The 13,858-nt window shown below is 42.1% G+C and overlaps 1 protein-coding gene across 1 annotated transcript in view; it reads right to left on the bottom strand.

Annotated features, from left to right (window-relative positions):
• The window catches only part of prkar2aa (protein kinase, cAMP-dependent, regulatory, type II, alpha A), a 66,298-nt gene that overhangs the window by 12,752 nt on the left and 39,688 nt on the right, over positions 1-13,858 (bottom strand). The window contains exon 3 of the mRNA XM_057818006.1: positions 9,861-9,896. Within this exon, the coding sequence (XP_057673989.1) occupies positions 9,861-9,896 (36 nt within the window). The remainder of the gene's footprint in view (positions 1-9,860; positions 9,897-13,858) is intronic.

Genomic DNA, 13,858 nt, shown 5'->3' with positions numbered 1-13,858 from the left:
CATATTTGACAATTTTGAAATTTGGCCAAATTGGGGGTCTCAGAGCAGAACTTCAAGCCACCTGAGTGTTTTCCGCCACAAATGTTCATGCGAATTGAATTGATTGTTGAAAGTACTCATGACGCCAGACTTGATTTAGTGTGAAGGACCTTAGCAACATTTTTAATGTACCCAGTAGCATTAGACACTCATGTTTAACTTAATTTAATTAATGGTCGTATGTCGAGCAGGATTTCCCATAAGAATACATTATACAGTGTATCACAAATGTGAGTACACCCCTCGCATCTCTGCAGCTATTCAAGTATATTTTTTCATGGGACACTTCTAACAAAATGACACTTTGACACAATGAAAAGTAGTCTGTGTGCAGTTTATACAACAGAGTTATTTTCCCCTCAAAACTCAAAATATAGCCATTAAAATCTCAACCCCTGGCAACAAAAGTGAGTACACCGCATGGGAACTATGTACATACTAGGCCTGAACGATATATCGTTTAAACATCGCCATCGCGATGTGCGCATGCGCAATAGTCCCATCGCAAGGACGTGCGATAGTTTTTTCATTTCATTTTTTTAAATCCACAAACGTTTGTTTTGAGCAAGGAGCGAGAAAGAGAGTGCACAGTCTCTCATTCTCTCCAGCTCGCAGTCATCGGCTCCTCCCCCTCACCTGCTAGAGCAGAGTGGAGGGAGGAGGGGCCGAACAGCAGAGCGGAGGGAGGAGGGGCCGTTTTCAAAGTGAAAGCAAGCAATCAAGCAGCACGTTGAATAGGGAAGACTGTCTCCAAAAGGAGTTTTGGAAGTATTTTGGCTATCGACAAGAATATAAGGAACAAAAAACAGCCCTGTTGACAGTGCCTCGCCATGGTTGCCTCAACAAGAAGTAATCCGTCGAACATGTGGGACCATTTAAAACGCAGGTATCTATGCATTCCTGCTACGAGCTTCCCATCAGAGGCTTTTTAGTACAGGTGGGAACATTGTTACGTGCCAACGTTGTTGTCTCAAGCCTGCAATGGTGGATAAACTAGTAGTCTTGGCCAAAAACCTATGAGACCCAGTTGAGAATTGCTGAGCAAGGAAGGTGGACGATATGCAGACAAATACATAAATTTGGGAGTTAAAATGGTTCTGTTATTCATCAGTTATTTGCTGTTATTCAGTTCAATTATTTACAAGTTCAATTGAGTTTCTGTTTCTTTTATATTTAAATTAACTGTAAATCGTATTTTTCAAATAACTATAGTACAGCTGCACATAAAGTTTTGATACTTAATATTTTTTAAATATTTTTACAACTTTGTTGCAGTTTTGCAGTTCTATATTGTTATATTTTGTGTAAACAACTCAGGGGACTAATGCACTTGCACTTTTATTTGACAGATTTAATATTTAAGTTCAAATATGTTGACAACTTTATTGTTTTACTGAGGTTCTTATTTATTGTTATAGTTTGTGAACAACTCTTATTTGTCATATTTAATATTTTTGTTCAAATATGTTTACAACTTTGTTGTTATTTTACCGAAGTTGTTATTTATTGTTATATTTTGTCAAAAACTCAGGGGACGAATGCACCTGCTCTTTTATTTGTCATTTAATGTATTTGCTGCTGTTGAAGTGTCAAATATTGTGTTCAAGAAATTATCTATTTTGTGCAGACATGGCTTCCTGGATCCCTTCATAATAATACAGCAATCTTAATCATTCACAAATGAAACGGTATTATATGAATACACTGTGGTCACGGTGTGTCATGCAAAGTATTTCCAAACAGCTATTCAAGTCATCTAGTGAATATTTCTTTAAAAAATTTTTTTTTTTTTTTTTTTTTACTATCGCAATATAATATCGCAATATATTGCACACCTAAAAAAAATCGCAACAATAGTTTTTTCCAATATCGTTCAGGCCTAGTACATACCTAAATGTCCAAATTGAGTACTGCTTGTCATTTTCCCTCCAAAATGTCATGGGACTCGTTACAGGAGTGCTGTCAGCATTGGTGCAGAGATTGAAGAGGTGGGGGGTCATTCCCACCACCATGCTTGACTGTAGGCATGACACACTTATCTTTGTACTCCTCACTTGGTCGCCGCCACACATGCTTGAGACCATCGGAACCAAACAAATTAATCTTCGTCTCATCAGACCATAGGACATGTTTCCAGCAATCCATGTGCTTTGTTGACATGTCTTCAGCAAACTGTTTGTGGGCTTTCTTGTGTACCGTCTTCAGAAGAGGCTTCCTCCTGGGGTGACAACCATGCACACCAATTTGATGTAGAGTACGGCGTATGGTCTGAGCACCAACAGGCTGACCCGCCACTATGAGTGGGAACCTCTTGGTACCTCACGATACGATACGATTTGCGATACAAAGCTTACGATAACGATCTCACGATGCAGCGATTATCGATACATTGGTCAGGAAATCAACCCAAGATATTCTACAAAATGACTAATAAACAGAAAAACAAGCTTCTGTTGTGAATTGGAACTAGGTTACCACTAGTAGACATCCAATCCATTTGAACTGGGAGCGCTGCCATCCCTCCTACTTCAAACGATTGAACATCTATGGCCATCAGTGGCAGCAAATGCTAGGCAACGAGGTAATTTTGTGGCAATTCAGATCATTACCTTATTGATTTTCAGTCACTTCCTTAAGTTCCTGTTGATTTTGGGGCATTTTATGAGTCACTTACTGTTGGTTTTGGGTTACAGAACAGGAAGTGGGCCGGGAATCTCCCAAATGAATAGGCAGTGACTCAAAGTCAACAGGAAGCGACCTGTAAATGTACTAAAATGAACAGAAATTTACCTGTAAATAGCCTGAAAATCAGAAAGTGACTGTGAATGCTCTGGTTTCGAGTGAATGAACGTTTGTTCGACCCTCCCAGTCTAAATGGATTGGGTGTCGAGCGCCATCAATGGCAGCCATATAGTTAACTAAGACACTATTATAGTGGAAGATTTTGATAGCAACTTGTTGAGTCCTTTTTTAAATTTTTTTTTTTTTAACATTGACACCTTTTGAAACGATATCTCGATTCTTGGCAGGAGCATATCGATAACCTTTTGGGATACAAAGTACCACGATATATCACTATTTCGATATTTTGCTAAACCCCTACCCGCCACCTCTTCAATCTTTGCAGCAATGCTGACAGCACTCCTGTAACGAGTCACATGCTATTTTGGAGGGAAAATGACAAGCAGTACTCAATTTGGACATTTAGTGATGTACGTAGTTCCCATGCGGTGTACTCACTTTTGTTGCCAGGGGTTTATAGATATTAATAATGGCTATATTTGGAGTTATTTTGAGGGGAAAATTGTGTCAGAGTCATTTTGTCAGTGTTGTCCCATGAAAAGATATGTTTAAATATCTGCAGAAATGCGAGGGGTGTACTCACTTTTGTGATATACTGTAATTCCATTACAGTAATTCGTTCCACAGCCCGAAAACTTACACTAAATCCTTAATACTGCTGGTATGATTACAAATGGCAATTACACATAGCAAAACACATACATTATAAAAAAATCACAGTGGTAACATAGAATAATAATAATAATAATTCCTGTAATAATGTAACGAATCAGGGTCTAATGTGGCGGACGTGTTTTGCGCGCTGTATCTGAATGCACCGTGTGGCTGACGTGACAGTGAGAGTGTGCGGTAGAGATTTTACTTTCTCCTTCAATGTTTTGCTGTTGTTGTTGTTGTTGTTGTTGTTGAGCAATGCTGGATTACAACTTTTTCCGGCTTCCCCTCCTATTGCTGGTCCGTACCCTGTTCAGCTAGCACTTTGGCTTTCCACTTATGCCACACCTGTAGTACTGTTTTGGGGCCTCTGGCCATACGTTCCGGGTTGACGAGGAGGCCTCGCGTCGACGGGCCAATAGCTGGGCAATCAGTAATCACGTGCACAGCGGTTTCATCCCCCATCCCACACCCACGGCAGATGGTTGAATTGCCGCTGCCGATCCTATGCTGCCAGTACCGGAGATCAGGATGATGACCACTCCTCAAGCGGCTTAGAGTCACCTGATCTTGCCTACTAAGGGTCTTCTCGTCTTTTCTGTTTAGAAGCTCGCTCCTATCACCGTAGATTTCTTTGAGTTGAGGTTTCTTGACATAATCTCTCCTTGTGTATCTGCGGATTGCCGACTTCGCTGTCTCGTACAGGATACTAACGTGACTCTGGTCTTTTGTGGTACCTTCCTTTGCCTTCTCAGCTGCTAGTTCGTTCCTTTGATATCACAGTGGCTTTGACACCAGGTGAACGTCACTTGGCATCCCATCTGTCTACAATCTCTCAAGCTCTCGAGTATCTCTAGTTCTTCGTTGCTTGTCAACATCATGGTCGGGTTCAGATTCTGGATGCGTGTCAGCACCGCTTTGCTATCAGACACTATCCTCACATTCTGGAGTATGGTTTCTTTTGCTACTTCTCGCATTGTATACGCTATTGCTTTCAGCTCTGCTTGATATGAAGAACACCATTTGCCAGCCGGGATACTCTCCTCCCTTTTGACAACCGGGTTCTCTGGTGGACCTTCCGTAAATATGATACCGGCTCCCCTGTTTTCATTCGAATTCGACGTGGATCCGTCTGTGTAAATTGTGATGTCGTACTCTGTCCAGTTTCTTGATAATTTAGACATTGCTGCTTTACGGTCTACTTCTGACGTGCCCGTCTTGACACCTTTGAGTTCAAACTTGTGTTCTCCAGTCTCCATCCACGGAGGGGTTGAGCTTGGGAATGGTTGTGGTGATACATTGCCAAAGATTGCCTTCCACACTACTGATGCTTTCTCCCTCCAACCTCTCTTCTTTATACGTTGCTTGGCCTCTGCTGTTGCAACCTGACATCTTGGGTTTTCCTCTCCTACTCTCAATGACTTCTCTAACGCTATCACGCTTATCTGGTCTCTTCGCGTTGCTATTGGAGGTAAGTTTGCTTCAGCTAGTACGGATTCCCCTAGTGTTGTTCTGACTTGTCCGGTGATCGCTCTCGCTGCAAAACGCTGGCTAGCTTCTAACTTCTCCACATTCGTGTCGGAAACCCATGGTAACCAGGCTGCCGCTGCGTACTCTATGGACGACCTGCCTGCTGTTATATAGGTGGCTCGAAGAGTCTCCTTACCGTAGCCCCACTCCGTGTTAGCCAGTTTTCTGAGCGCTGTCGCCTGTCTTTTCACTTTTTTACTGATCAGGTCGGTGTGCGTTGAGAAGGTTACTTGCCTATCGTACGTCACTCCGAGAAACTTTGGTTGAGCATTGTACTTCAGTCTGTTTCCATAAAGCGTTAAGTTCGCCCACTTGGCTTCGTGTGTATTGGTCGAGAAAAACGAGCTTTCTGACTTTGCTACTGATACGGTCATTTTCCACTTCTTCGCCCACATCTTAAGGTTTTGCAGCGCTTTTTGTAGTTCTGCTTCAGCTACTTCAAGCTTGGAGTGTTGCGTCCAGATGGCTACGTCGTCAGAAAACATGTTCTTCTCTACATTTCCTAACTCTGTCGCCAAATCGTCTATGTAGAACAAAAACAGTAAGGGTGACAGCACCGAGCCTTGAGGAACTCCTTGTTTAAACACCTTCTTCCTGCTCTGCTCTCCTTCGAACGTCACCCAGTTGATCCGGTTCCCCAGCCAAGCCTGGATCCACCGGACCATGTTGGTTGGTACTCCTTACAGCGCCATTTTGTACAAAAGGGCATCTCTCCATACGCCATCATAGGCCCTGGAGAAGTCAATAAGGGTCATTACGGTTCTTCTCATTGGTTGTTGTAATCCATCGGTGATGGATTGGGATAATCTCAAGAGCTGGTCTTCCGTACTTCTTCTTGGCCTGAAGCCCGCTTGATATTGTAATAGGAGATTCCCACTTTCTGTCATGTGTCTCAATCGATTGCACACTAATCATTCCATTACTTTCCCTATAACCGATGTCAGCGAGATGGGTCTACAGCTGGACAATTGATTCGCTTTCTTCCCTGGTTTTAGCATTGGTCTAATATCTGCGACTCACCATTCCTGGGGGACTTGATGTTTTTGCCACGAGGAGTTGTAGATGTCAGTGAGGACGCTAATGGCTGTCGGGCCCAGGTGGTGGAGGAGACGAGGGTGGATGTTGTCAGGCCCGGCTGCTTTGGCCGGCTTTAGGTTACTGATTGCCGCTCTGACTTCTTCTTCTGCGAACAACAGGTTACTGTCATGATCTTCTCGGTGTTTTCGTAGAAAACTGTTGAGGGTCTCTTTCATTCTTCTGTTGGGTTTTTCCATTTTGAGGGTACTGGCCAACTGGTAGTATCGCACAAAACCGTCTGCTTTTTCTCTATTGCTGACTAGGGTTTGATCTTCCTCTATGATTACTCTCACTGGATCTGCTTGTTTGGGGTTCGTAAGATTACGCAACAATCCCCACATGTTCTTAGAACCTTTCACATCAATCACCTTCCTCTTCCATATCTCTCGTTTCCTTTGACTTACTAGTTCCTTCACTTTGGCATCTTGTTCTTTGTACTTGCTGGACTGTATACCTTCTTTCTTCCTAATCTCATCACGTTTAACTTCTGCCTCCGAGATTTCTTTTGATCGCCAACATTCGTTCGACATTCCTACCGCCTTCAAAACTATTATTTTCCTCGCTGTGTCTAGTACATACTTGCTAACACTTTCGCCTGGTTCGTCGCACTTTTTGGTTTACTTTCATTCCAGGTCGCCAGTAGCTTTTCCAGTTCTTTAAAAAGGTCGATATTTCCGGCTTTCGAGTTCCATACCAATCTCTTTTTCCCTTTGTCCTTAAGCGTAGCCATGTTCGCCGTGATCAATATCGGTTTATTGTCGGATGACAAGCGGTCAAGGGACCCCCAAGTGAATAAATCTACCTGTGATTCATGAACTATTGTAATATCCGGAGAGGACATATGACCAGAAGCTGGGTCTTGACGTGTCGGGGTCTCGGTATTGATCACGCTCCCATTCTCGTCCATTATCTTTTCACCAATCTCGTTACCTCTATCATTGGGTTGTGCTTGTTCATCCCATATACTGCTGTGTGCGTTATAATCCGCACACACTATACTGTTCGGTTCAATTCGTATTGGCAGGGTCCCTTCTTTGAAGTCTATTCTCTTCAGGTACGGCGAGTTCTCTGGAGGAAGATAGGCATTATTGATCGTGAAGCTCTCTTTCTCTGGGACCGGTATTCGGACCATTTGGTGTTCGTGACCTCTCACTTTAACTTCGGGTTGTAACACCACATACGGTAAGTTTTTCTTCAGGATGACTGCTAAACCTCCTCCTCCTCTCGCCTCGCCTTTAAGCTCTCTGTCTTTTCTTACTACCACATATTTTCTCATTGCTGGTATCTTGTCGGATGGTATGAGTTTGGTTTCTTGGATACATGCGACATCTACGTTCAACTCTTCGATCAGATCTTCTAATAGATTAAGTTCTCTTAGCAGACCATTTGCGTTCCATTGTAAAATGTTAATTTGTTGTGTTCGTTCCATATTTGCCGTCGCTGTCGTCTTGCACTCTGTCTGTATATTTACGTTTTGCTGGTCTCTCGCTACTTTACACCCATTGCAGTTCCAATTTTGGTCCAACTTGGCTCGCTCGGTTTGCAGCCGTGTTGAAGTTACACACTTGAAGTGGCAGTGTCCTTTGCAGTTCTTGCATATAAGTCTATTTGCTCCCATTCTAACTTTTTCGAGGCACACTTTACAGGATATTGTCGGGTACATCTCTACCCTATTCACTATTCTCTCTTTGGCTTCGTACATATCTTACACGTCCAGTCGACACTATCGGTTCTCCTTTCACTATTGGCACACGCTTTGTGGTACTCTCTCGCACTTTGTACATCAGGACGTCACACCTTGGGTTGCTTTCTTGCAGCGGGGACAGTTGTTAGATTGGCTCTGTATCTCTTCCTCTTGAGGACCTTCTACCTCTGTCTGACTTCTGCAGTTAAGACAATTCCAAATGCTACAGCCCGCCTTGTAGGATTCACTCTCGCTTCGGCTAAGTCCAGCGCACATAGAATGGGATTCTGCTTTGCACGTTTGACAAGTGGCACTTTGGTAGGTCTGTCTAATCAGTCTCTTGCACTTATAACGGTTTTTCCTTTCTACACTGACATTTTGATCACAATCAGCACACATGAAATTACCTTCACGTTTTGTCTTCTCAATCGTCGCTCTCGGTACATTCACGCAGGTCTGATGGTAGCAGGATTTACAATTCTTACATACGAGTCTTTCCCTGACCGTTACCTTTCCGTACGTTGGGCCTGTGTTCACTTCAATATCTCCAGCGCACAGTAGAAGGTTTTTACTTCCTGTCGGCCACACGCTGGGCGCTTTCTTGATTACACTAGTCTCTGCTATGTCTTGGCGGCGGTGATGTGTAGATAGTTGAAGATGGGAGCGTTGGGCGTGAGATGTGGGGATACAGTTGGGCCTGGATGGCTGAGTAGTGAGAGGGGCGCCGGCGTTTCCGTCGGGTGAAGGATGCAGCTGGTTGGAAGATGAAGATGGCAGAAGTGATGATAAGGAGCAGCGGGGATGGGCATGGATGGCTGGGATGTTGAGGTGGTTGGGGGATGAAGATGAGGTTGAGAGGGAACTATCTGGCACTGAAGGGCAAGCTTCTTTAACTCCTGCAGGGTCTTTACGGGGGCCGGAGTCCTGTCACCTCGGCAACTGGAAAAAACGTCGTCGCTTTGCATTGTATTATGGATTTTTTCGCATCCCCGAGTGGACCAAGCAGCACCATGAGTAGGTAAATCCATGAGCTTTGGTCTGCTGTTGTTGTTGGCGTCAACTACGGCGGACAGTAGGCTTATTGTGTTGCAGAAGTTCTGAAATAAATTATTAAAAACCTGACAAAGCTGGTGATTTCTTTAGCTATGTTACCACAACAATAATTGTTACCTTAACTTATAAAGACTGGCTAACGAAGGTCAGAGGAGTACCGTAAAGATTCTAGAGACTATGGCCGTATTGTCGAGCCATTTCACGGACGCACACACCAAGCTCATATTTTTTCATTATTTCCATCTTCATTTTAATGGTGTCACCTTTTTCCTTTTTTTCACCACCTGCACTAACCTTCTTGGAACCAGTGTTGATTTATCCCACAAAAAAATCCTCCCTGCGTCCGACTTGCGGGAAAACAAAGAAACTGCGGCGCTTTCATACAGTAAATAGTTGTACTTCGAGAATGTCGTCAGATGTAGAAACAAATGACGAGTCAAATTTTACGTCAGATGTCGAAAAGATTGTGTGTCAAAGCGATGGTATGTCGAGGTGCCACTGTATCTCTGTGCACTCTGCTACATTAGGGACCATTCAGAAACTCAGAAAATTTTTGGAGTGCATAGTTTGGTTATTTGGATTGCCATAATCTGGGTGGGTTACTCTGGCTGCTTGCTCTGGATACTGTAATACTGTCGGGAAAGGCGAGCACGAAAGGTGTTCACAGAGATGCGAGGGTTGTGGGATGATAGATTTGAAAGAACCAGTAATAACGATCATTCATAAATTCAAGGAAAGGGTCACTCTGCTTCTCGGAACACTTGCAATGCCAGAGTCAAGTTAGGACGTCAGATTGAATTTCTGAATGCATCCGCAGCCTACACATCGAGACTTATTGCAGCAAGCCAGGATGTTTGACATGCATGAGCAATACAATAACGAGCAGATACCGTAAAAGGAGCCGTTACCAAATGAAGTATGCAATATCCTACTCAATGTGAATAGCCCTCAAAAGGCCATGACGTCAAAGACACAATGGTGAAATCACAGCAGTTTACACAAAGACACAACGAAATCTCACCTGAAACTCTTCTGTTGAATCTGCTTGGTGGTGGAGCTGCAAATACACAAAAAAAGGGAGAGGCAAATGAACATTAAGTTAACACAAACTATGATAGCCTGTGTTACCAGAGTAGTTGTTTTTATTTTTATTAAATTTTTTTTTTTTTTTTTTTTTAAATTTTGGAGTGCAATTCTAAGGGGGAAAAATGGAAAAATATAAGAGCTGAATAGGCTCACAGTTCATGAGAGTGATAATGGCTATTGAGATAAAAAGAAAGAAAAGTAGTAAGTTGAATGCAAGGAGCAGACTGGCTCCTTAAAAAAGAAAAGAAAAAACTGGGGGCGAAGCCCCAAATCAATATCATCCTAATATATATATATTTTTTGCAATCTGCGGAGTGTGCGAAAACAAGTGCTAAATAACGCAAATTGTTGGGAAGCAAACACTAGGTCAAAAATACTTAGATTGTTACATGTGCAAGCCAGCGGTGGCGACATGAATTTCTGGTGCGAGACGTATCACACAGACACATTATTAGTGTGTTGCCACCACACTACCAACCTGTAGGAGCCTATTAGATGTAGACTGTGAAGTTGAGATACTAGAAGACAATCACACATACACACCACTTTCCTCACTCACCCGAGAAGGATTGAGTCTCAAACCAATTTCTACTATTTTTCCACAATGTTCACACTATTACTCAAAACAAAATAGTTAAACTAGATTGAATTTCTTCAAGGAAACAATTGGCCACCCGAGGCAGTTGGTTTGCAGGTGGGCTGAGAGTTTCGCTGGGTGGGGGTCCCCCTTAACCGCGAAAAACGAAGGATCACTGTAATAGCAAATTCTGCCGGAAACATTGTATAATGCCTGAGACATATTTCTACTGGGTTCCTATAGGTTTCATCATGTGAAACTTAAGACTTTTAAAGAACTGTTTTAAGACCACTTAGAAAAAGAACAGAATGCCAATTCTTGAGAAATGTAATGGGCAATACTGCAAAAATTCAGAAACTTCTCAAATTTCAGAAAAATTTTCAGATACAATTTCATGTAATTCAGCACAATTTAAAAATTAAGACCATTCACAGGAAATTCAATGTGCTTTTTAAATGCTTAATCGAGATTGGTCAATGGGAGACTTTAAGCTTTTTAAAGACTCAGCTGGAATCGTAATTATAAGAAAATAACTAATTTAACACTAGCACATTCATAATATCATTTGAGCCTCTTTAATTATGCTTTTTTTTTTCCATCCGCGACCTAACCTCTGACAATCAGAAGAAGATAAATGAACGAGACGCCACCTCTGGTGGTGTTACTTCACAATAGAAGCATACAGTTTTTTTTTGTTTGTTTTTTTTACATTTTCATGGACAAAGGTTAATTGTGTTTGAAAGCAGTACTTTTAGTTCATTAATGTTCAATTTTGTTGTTACATATATATCCTGAACCCCTGTCCTGAAAGATTTATTAAAATGTATTTAGGGTTGTCTTTAAAGGGCCACTTGAGAGTTCTGAAAATTGTCAACGTCATGTTTCATTGTAAGCTGTTGTTTGACTTATTATAAAATAAAACAAAAATAAAAGGTCCATGTACTTGCCAATGTAGCCCACCCCTACATGAGAGCATACTATAATTGAGAAATTATTGGAACATAGAAATGATCCCAGAAATGATCACATGCATTTTGAGTTGTGTGGGTACATGAGCCTGTGTGTGTGAAGTGTGAATTGCTCTCCCTACAGTCATGTGCTTGTGTGATGTTGGTGGCAGTGGGGCGACGCTTGTGGCTGTATTAAGTATGCCTGAAGTTGCCTTGGCAACCAAACACAAAGACGATCTTATTGCCATAACAACACTACCCCGTTCACCCTCCCGTCATCCCTTCTCGGCAGCATCCAACTCCCATCTCCGCTATCTAGCTTGTTCCAAGTGGCAGCTCGTCCCTCAGTTTCCCTTTTCCTCCTCCGTCAACCCTCTCACAAACTCTCGCCATTTCTCCCCCTCTCACAATTTACACTCACAATGTGCCATAACAGAACTGTTAAGAAGGGAGAGCGAGGGGGGTGGAGTATATGCAGATGGAGAAACTAAAGACTGGCCAAAAGGTTTATTGGAGGAGTATATCTGTAGATATAACACGTTCTATGGTTGTCAATACCAGTAGGTTGGCAAAAATGAACAGTACGTTTGTGACAGTAAAGAATGAGGATAAAAACTAGCATTGCAGTAAATTATTGAAAAAATATTCATTAAGAGACGACAAGGAAGAATGATTAACTCTAGGATGTGATTATTCAGTGAAAATTAACTCAAAATAAATGATTGAAAAATAATGAATGATAAACTCATTACATCTAACTTCTGCGTGACGAGAAAGTAATAGTCACTAAAAAAAGTAATAAAATACAAAAATACAGTGATCCCTCGCTACTTCGCACTTCAAACTTCGCACCCTCAGTCCATCGTGGATTTTTTTTTCAATTAAAAAATACAGTATTTTATAGAGATGTCCCAATCACGTACAGCAACTCACCTCTCCTTCCTGCTTGTTAAAGTTAACAATGAGTGACAGCTCTAAAGCTTTGACCTTGCCAGAGAAGCTTGGGAGCACTACCTTGAAAGGCGCCGGATGTATGAGCTTATTGAGCTTGTTAAACACGGTAGTGTGCTGTGGTAACTCATGTGTGTGTGTGTGGGGGGGGGGGGGGGGGTGCGTGCGTGCAAGTGAGCAACGTGAACAGATTTGAGGGGACTCACTCAATAAGGATGCAACAATACTGTTTTATATTGAACCGTAACTTTGATACGCCCTCTTTGATTCAATATGCAAAAACATTCGATCCAAATGAAAAGCTCCAAAAATGTATCATCCAAATTTATTTTTGTTGTCTCTCTCGCTAAAATGTCCGGCGCAGCTTTGCCATGAAAAAACAAACTCTGCCGCTAGCAGCCCCCCTCCTCCACTCCTACCCCAAACTGCCTGAAAGGTGGGTGGTGTGGTGCACGAGGATCATTGCTCGTAAAGACAGACAGACACTTAAGGAGGCGGCTTGCCGGCTTCAACGACGTACAGATCCGTTGTTTGGCAGCATTTTGGGTGAGCTGACATGCTATCCCCACTCGTACATATTTAACAAAGACTTGTCTTGCGGATACGTTAAAGGTGTAACGGTACATGTAATAGTATTGAATTGTTTCGGTTCGTGGTGCTCGGTTCGGAACGGATGCGTACCGAACGAGTTTCTGACTTAATATAACCTTTACTTTTCGAGGCTGTGAGTCGATCGGGTTACAGTTTCTTTGTGTAGATTATATTTACTCAGTCTTCTCTATTATAATGAGGACCAACACGGTAGGACAGTAGGCTATTTTTGAATGCATTCGTGATTTAGAATAAAGGTATATTTAGCCATTTTTTGTGGGAATATGTGTCTGAGCCATTTGTTAAGAGCATTGTAAAAAAGCGTTGCATTTGATAGCATTTACGCTAGCGGACTTTTGCTATCTAAGTTAGCCAATTGTTCTGTTGTTGTACATAGATCCTCTTTTTAAAAAAAAAAAATATATATATATATAACGTGTGAGGCTCAGCTCAGGTAACTTTTTTTTAATGTTCCTTATCCGATTACTCAAATCTTTAAACTAAATAGTTCATCAATTAATCCACTACTAAAATAATCGATAGCTGCAGCCCTATTTCGAATGAACGAACGTTCGCAGTCAAAATGGATTGGCGTCGAGCACAGTCAATGGCAGCCTTAATTGCTTGAGACACTATGGTGGAAGATTTTGGTAGCAACTTGTTGGTCCCTTTTTTTTTTTTTTTTTAAACATTGACACCTTTTTAAAACGATATCTCGATTCTTGGCAGGAGCATGTTGATAACCTTTTGGGATACAAAGTATCACGATATATCACCATTTCGATATATTGTCACACCCCTAGTCTCGAGCCTCCAGGGACCGTGAAAAGCAAGGGATAGATAAGAAATAGGGGTAGGAGACAT

Source organism: Corythoichthys intestinalis, chromosome 2 (assembly GCF_030265065.1).
Source record: "Corythoichthys intestinalis isolate RoL2023-P3 chromosome 2, ASM3026506v1, whole genome shotgun sequence".
Lineage (NCBI taxonomy): Eukaryota > Metazoa > Chordata > Actinopteri > Syngnathiformes > Syngnathidae > Corythoichthys > Corythoichthys intestinalis.
This window is presented reverse-complemented; position numbering and strand designations above follow the sequence as displayed.